The 6378-nt window shown below is 36.6% G+C and overlaps 1 protein-coding gene across 1 annotated transcript; it reads left to right on the top strand.

Moving 5' to 3' along the window:
• Positions 1–612: 612 nt before the first annotated feature.
• On the top strand, positions 613–2760 carry LOC125873545 (uncharacterized). Its single transcript, XM_049554457.1, has 3 exons — positions 613–1382; positions 1578–2039; positions 2136–2760. The coding sequence occupies exons 1-3, from the start codon at positions 613–615 to the stop codon at positions 2758–2760; spliced, it is 1857 nt and encodes a 618-aa protein (XP_049410414.1).
• Positions 2761–6378: the final 3618 nt, after the last annotated feature.

Below are 6378 nucleotides of genomic sequence, written 5' to 3'. Positions count from 1 at the left end.
TGTCCAAACATATCTCCCAAGAGTTGTAGTGACCACTCTAATTGCTAAGAAGCATGAGTATGACACCAAGGCAGTCCCTTGGGACTATCGAGCAAGTGCCAATGGCAAGATGATCGACACTACCGTGGCTCAAGGGATGAGTAGGTCGGAGAGGTGCTATGCCCCAGAGGACCTAAATCAAAGAGTTCTCAGAAAAGAACAGAATCCAAAGAAGAATATTACCGATGATGAAGCCGCAAAGTTTTAGAAGAAGATGCAGTCTAAAGACTATTCGGTTGAAGAACAGTTGAGGAAGACGCCAGCCCACATATCCATTTGGTCTTTGCTTATGAGTTCTGAAGCTCATAGAAATGCTTTGATGGAGGTGTTAAGCGGAGTGATAATTCCAAAAGAGACCACAGTGAGACCTTAGCTACAACGATTGGAAGAATAGTGGAAGCTAACAAGATTTCTTTCCATGATGATGAATTGCCCGCAAAAGGGGCTGGGCACAACAAAATGCTTCACATCGCAGTCAAATGTTGTGATAAAATTTTGACTCGAGTTTTAATTGATGGTGACTCTGGATGTAACATTTGTCCTTTCACCACTTTGAGAGATTTAGGCGTTAATATGGGAGAGATAAGGGAAATTCGTGTGAAAGTTAGAGCTTTTGATGGAGCGCAAAGAAGTGTCATCGGAGAGATGCATCTCACATTGCAGGTGGGGCCGGCTGAATTCCCCATTTTATTTCAAGTGATGGATGTATCATCCAACTACAACCTGTTGTTGGGAAGACCATGGGTTCACATGGCAAGAGCGGTTCCTTCTACTCTTCATCAATGTGTAAAGTTTGAATGGGGTCACAGAGAAGTTACCATCCACGGAGAAGGCAATCACCCCATTTATTCTGTTAATTCTATCCCAGTCATCGATGAGTTAGGCGGAGCCACTTTTCACACTTTGGAAATCATGCAAGCTATAAGGGTCAATGAAGGAGCAGAGCCCGAAGATACCAAGTTGTCAAGCGCAGCGAAAATGGTTGCGTCAGAAATGTTAAAGTACGGATATCAACCTAAGAATGGACTTGGACCTAAGTCCAATGGCATAGTTGAGTCGATCCAGCTGAAGCATCAGAGAGGCACCAATGGACTCGGATACGATCCTACCTTTGGAAGATTCCACCAGGAGGCGAGTGATACAATCTTCGTACCCGAACAATCTTCTATTCCAGATCAAGCTGGCGTTGATGACATCATAGAAGGATTAGGCAATCTATTCGTGGCCATGGCTGGAGAAGAGGAAGGGATAAATCTCAATAAGTTGACCATTCGTGACGCCAAACCTGGAGAAATCTTGCAAAATCGGACCACTAGCCCGTCCCTGTTTCAACCAGAGTCCTGGTAGTGTGGAAAAATAGTCTTAATTTTAAAATTTGCATGATCAAATTGAGGCTTGAATCATGCCCAAACTTTTTTTGCTTGCCTCTTCTAAAAGCTCGAATGCTTTGAAATAAAAGTCTTTATTTTCTTTTTTTAAAAAAATCTCTCGTTATTTTAAATATCTATTTATTTTTACTTACCTTTTGCACTTTTCAGCACTCATATTAATAAAAATCCTCGTTCAATGGTTATGACATGTAATGAATCCACCAAGCAAGATGAAAATGATGAACAAGATCACGAAAAGTATGATGAAAGCATGATGCCTGAAAATCTGCCACACGAGATTGAGCAGGTTGAAAGTCAGAAGAAACCCAATATGGATGAAACAGGGATTGTCAACTTAGGAAATGAGGAAATCATGAAGGAGACACGAGTAAGCATACATTTGGAGGCTGAAAGAAAGCAAGAGTTAATAGAATTGCTTAAGCAGTATGTTGACGTATTTGCTTGGTCTTATGATGACATGTCAGGATTGAGCACTGATATTGTCTCGCACAAATTACCGATTGATCCCACTTGTCTACCTGTTAAGCAAAAGACAAGAAAATTCAAGCCAGATTTGAGCTTAAGGATCAAGGAGGAGGTAACTAAGCAAATTGAGGCGAACATTGTAAGGTTCACAAATTACCCCACATGGTTAGCTAATATTGTGCCCGTGCCAAAAAAGGATGGAAAGATCAGAATATGAGTGGACTATCGAGATCTCAACAGAGCCAGTCCTAAGGATGATTTCCCTCTTCCAAATATTCATATACTCATCGATAATTGTGCAAAACATGAGTTGCAATCATTTGTCAATTGCTTTGCAGGGTATCACCAAATCCTGATGGATAAAGATGATGCAGAGAAGACAGCGTGTATCACTCCATGGGGAGTGTATTGCTATAAAGTAATGTCATTTGGTCTCAAAAATGCCGGTGCAACCTACATGAAGGCCATGACTACCCTTTTTCACGATATGATCCATAAGGAAATTGAAGTGTACGTGGATGATGTCGTTGTCAAATCCAAAAAAAGTTCAGACCACCTGAATGACTTACGAAAGTTCTTCGAGAGGTTGCATAAGTATAATCTAAAGTTGAATCCAGCAAAGTGTGCATTTGGAGTACCCGCGGGAAAACTATTGGGATTCATCGTTAGCAGGAAAGGCATAGAATTGGATCCATCAAAGATAAAGGCAATCCAAGAGCTACCTCCACCCAAGACCAGGAAAGACGTGATGAGTTTCTTGGGAAGACTGAATTACATCAGTCGGTTCATAGCTCAATCTACAGTGACCTGCGAACCCATATTCAAGTTACTGAAGAAGGATGCTGCCACAAAATGGACGGAGTAATGCCAAAGGGCTTTCAATAGAATCAAAGAATACTTGTCCAACCCACCAGTATTGGTCCCACCAGAGCCAGGAAAGCCTTTGTTATTGTATCTATCTGTCATGGATAATGGATTTGGATGTGTATTGGGGCAGCATGATGAGACAGGTAGAAAAGAGCAAGCCATTTACTATTTGAGTAAGAAGTTCACACCATACGAGGCAAGATACTCGTTGTTAGAACGAACATGTTGCGCTTTGAGTTGGATTGTGCAAAAATTTAGGCATTACCTGTCTGCATACACCACATACTTGATCTCAAGAATGGATCCACTAAAGTACATCTTTCAGAAGCCCATGCCTATGGGTAAACTGGCGAAGTGGCAAATTTTGTTAAGTGAGTTTGATATTGTGTATGTGACACAGAAGGCTATCAAAGGACAAGCCCTGGCTGATCACCTCGCAAAAAACCCGGTGGACCAGGATTACAAGCCACTCACGACCTATTTCCCTGATGAAGAGGTTTTGTTTGTAGGAGAAGACATATTAGAGTCATATGATGGATGGAGAATGTTCTTTGATGGAGCATCGAACTCTATTGGAGTTGGAATAGGAGCAGTCTTAATTTCGAAAACAGGTCAGTATTACCCGATCTCAGCCAAGATCAGGTTTTATTATACCAACAACATGGCGGAATATGAGGCTTGTATTCTTGGACTCAGGATGGCAATCGACATGAACATCAAAGAACCCTCGGTGATAGGAGATTCTGACTTATTGGTTCACCAGGTGCAAGGAGAATGGACCACTAAGAATGTCAAGATCCTGCCTTATCTGCATTGCATTAAAGAGTTGAGTAGGAGATTTACAAGGATTGAGTTCAAACATGTCCCTCGAGCTCAAAATGAGTTTCCCGATGCTTTGGCAACATTGTCCTCGATGATTCAACACCCAGACAAGAATTACATCGACCCTATCGATATAGAGATACATGATCAACATGCACACTGTTTTCATGTAGATGAGGAACTGGATGGAAAACCCTGGTACTATGACATCAGAAGATTGATAGAAGCACAATAATATCCTGAAAATTCCACAAGCAACCAGAAACGGACTTTGAGGAGGATGGCCAATCATTTCTTCCTTAACGGAGAAATCCTATATAGGAGAACTTCAGATTTAGGATTGCTGAGGTGCGTCGACGCCGCAGAAGCGACAAGGCCGTTGGAAGAAATACATGCAGAAACATGTGGACCTCACATGAATGGGTTCACTTTGGCAAAGAAGATTCTAAGAGCCGGATATTTTTGGTTGTATGGCATAATCTGGTCAGGCCATGTTATTTTTTTGCTTAAAATCTTAAGGGATTGTTTAAATCCTCTGCTATTTGCGATTACCGATATAAAATGTAATCTCATTACGAGAGTTAAGTGATTTTCATTCTTTGGGTCAGTTGTATGGCTCTATTAGTTTAGAATATATATGAGAATTGGATTATTTACTTGTAGTATATACATGGCTAGAATCTTTCATTAATTGTTTTTAAATGATAACCTCGTTCAAAATTATAAATTTCTCTTCTTTGTGAAGTCTATGTTTATTTTAGTCTAGTTGTTAATTGGTTGGCTTGTTTGAACCTGGTGCCATTAATGTTTCAATATATCCTCAATCAAATTTGCTTTGTACAATAGCATATCAAAAGCATTTGTATCATTTGTTTGGTGGTAGTATCAACTTAATGAAATGATAGTTATTCACCTTCATTTCCTGCCATGTTGTATTTCGGTCTCTAAATTCATATGAAAAAGACTCACTCTTTATAACTACATCAATTTATTCAGTGGTATTGTTACATAATCTCATATAAGTATTATTTAAATAAGTCTTAGTGTTGGCATCTTCACATAGTTAGAGTAGGTCACAAAATTAAAATGGTAGGTTTTAGTTTTTTTTTTAATTGGATGGGTCTAGCTTTTTCTAATTGAATGTTAAAAGATAAATGTTGATGTTATCTGCTTAAAAATGGCATGTTGTATATATATTATTTTTCAAAGAAGTCATTTTATTTTTGAAAGTTATGTCTTGATTGTAGATTTGTACGTATGACCACTAATACTTAATATCAACTCTTATGTTCTACTTTACTTTTGGTCGCAAGTGTTCTCATTCATAGAGTATGACCACATTAGTAGCCCAGGGACCATGAATATTTTTAAAATAGTGAACTATTCCTCTTTAATAATTTGTGTTACTGTTTACTTATCAAAAGCGAATGAATAGATAATTTTTGTGGATTTAGCGTTCCGTATTTGCAAAATCTATTTTGATTTCTTTACTTCTTGCAATAACAAATCTAATCTTTTGTTTTCTTTTTTCTCATGTACAACCGGAGAGCTGGAGTTTCCACTTTGGAACTCGTTATTGGCCTAAAATATTAGGCCAACAGCAAATTAGGATCATCGCAACGTTTGGAATCTCGCAAACTAGGAGTCCAATATTTCTTAGCCTTTCTCTTTTCGAGTCTTAATTATATTGTTTGGATATATATTGGCGAACCTTTACTTACAAGTTTTGATATATTGTTTGTCTTTTATTTTTATGTGAACTAATATTATCTGTTTATGAACTTAGTTGAGACACCTTTAGAACAATTGATACAAAAGATATTTTTCTTAAAAAATGGGTTAACAATTTTACTTATAACACTCTTTCAGGCTTTTTAAATTGAAAAGAGGAGCTTATAGTTTTAAAAGATTTCCAAATGAAGTTTCAAAAGGGTGAAGTAATTTTCGTTTAGGTGTTTATGTAGAAAAAAATAAAACTCATGACTTGGGCTTCCAAATGAATTTAGGGATACATAAAGTCTAAAATAATATTCATTTAGGCCTACTCATCACTTAGGACGTCCAAATATTTTGAAACTAGTTTAAAGGCTAGAATAATTACATTTAGAAATTTACTTAAGGCTAAGATACTTATCTTTAGATATACATTTTTTTAAGAAAATAAGTAGGGAAGTAGGCTTATATAATTAACAAAACAAATGTAACTATAGAATAAGTTTCAATAGTTAGGCCTATTTTTTATACTCTCTACATCACCCCTTTATAAAATGTATTGACTATACTTACTTTTTTTTTCGAATCAAACATTGCTAATAACATTTTAATCTTTTTAACATGCTATTTCAAATTTTAGATATGCAAGCAGGTTCAAATACAAGGTACACATTTATATGTCGTACATATAAAGGTATATACTCTATCTTTTTTCTACATAACTTACTGTTATCTACTTTCTCTTTTGCTAATATTTATAAATCTCTACACTTCAACATACATGTTATTTTACTAAATACAATTTATCGTCAAATTATCCCTACATGTAAAAAAAAATGATAAACATTCATATGTCTTGAACAACTTACATATTACACTTCATAATAAATATATTTAAGATCACAAGCCTTTATATGATATTTTGACATTTAGTATCATTTATTCTATTTTATTTTAGAAAATTCCAATTTGTATATTTTCATTCAAATTACACATCACATATTACTACGTATTCACACCCAACTATTATCTTATTTTTATTTCACGTCTTATATAAGAGGACAGATTCTCACAAATGCAA

Source organism: Solanum stenotomum, chromosome 8 (genome assembly GCF_019186545.1).
Source record: "Solanum stenotomum isolate F172 chromosome 8, ASM1918654v1, whole genome shotgun sequence".
NCBI lineage: Eukaryota > Viridiplantae > Streptophyta > Magnoliopsida > Solanales > Solanaceae > Solanum > Solanum stenotomum.
The sequence above is the reverse complement of the archived record's forward strand: the minus strand, read 5'-3'. Positions and strand labels throughout refer to the sequence as shown.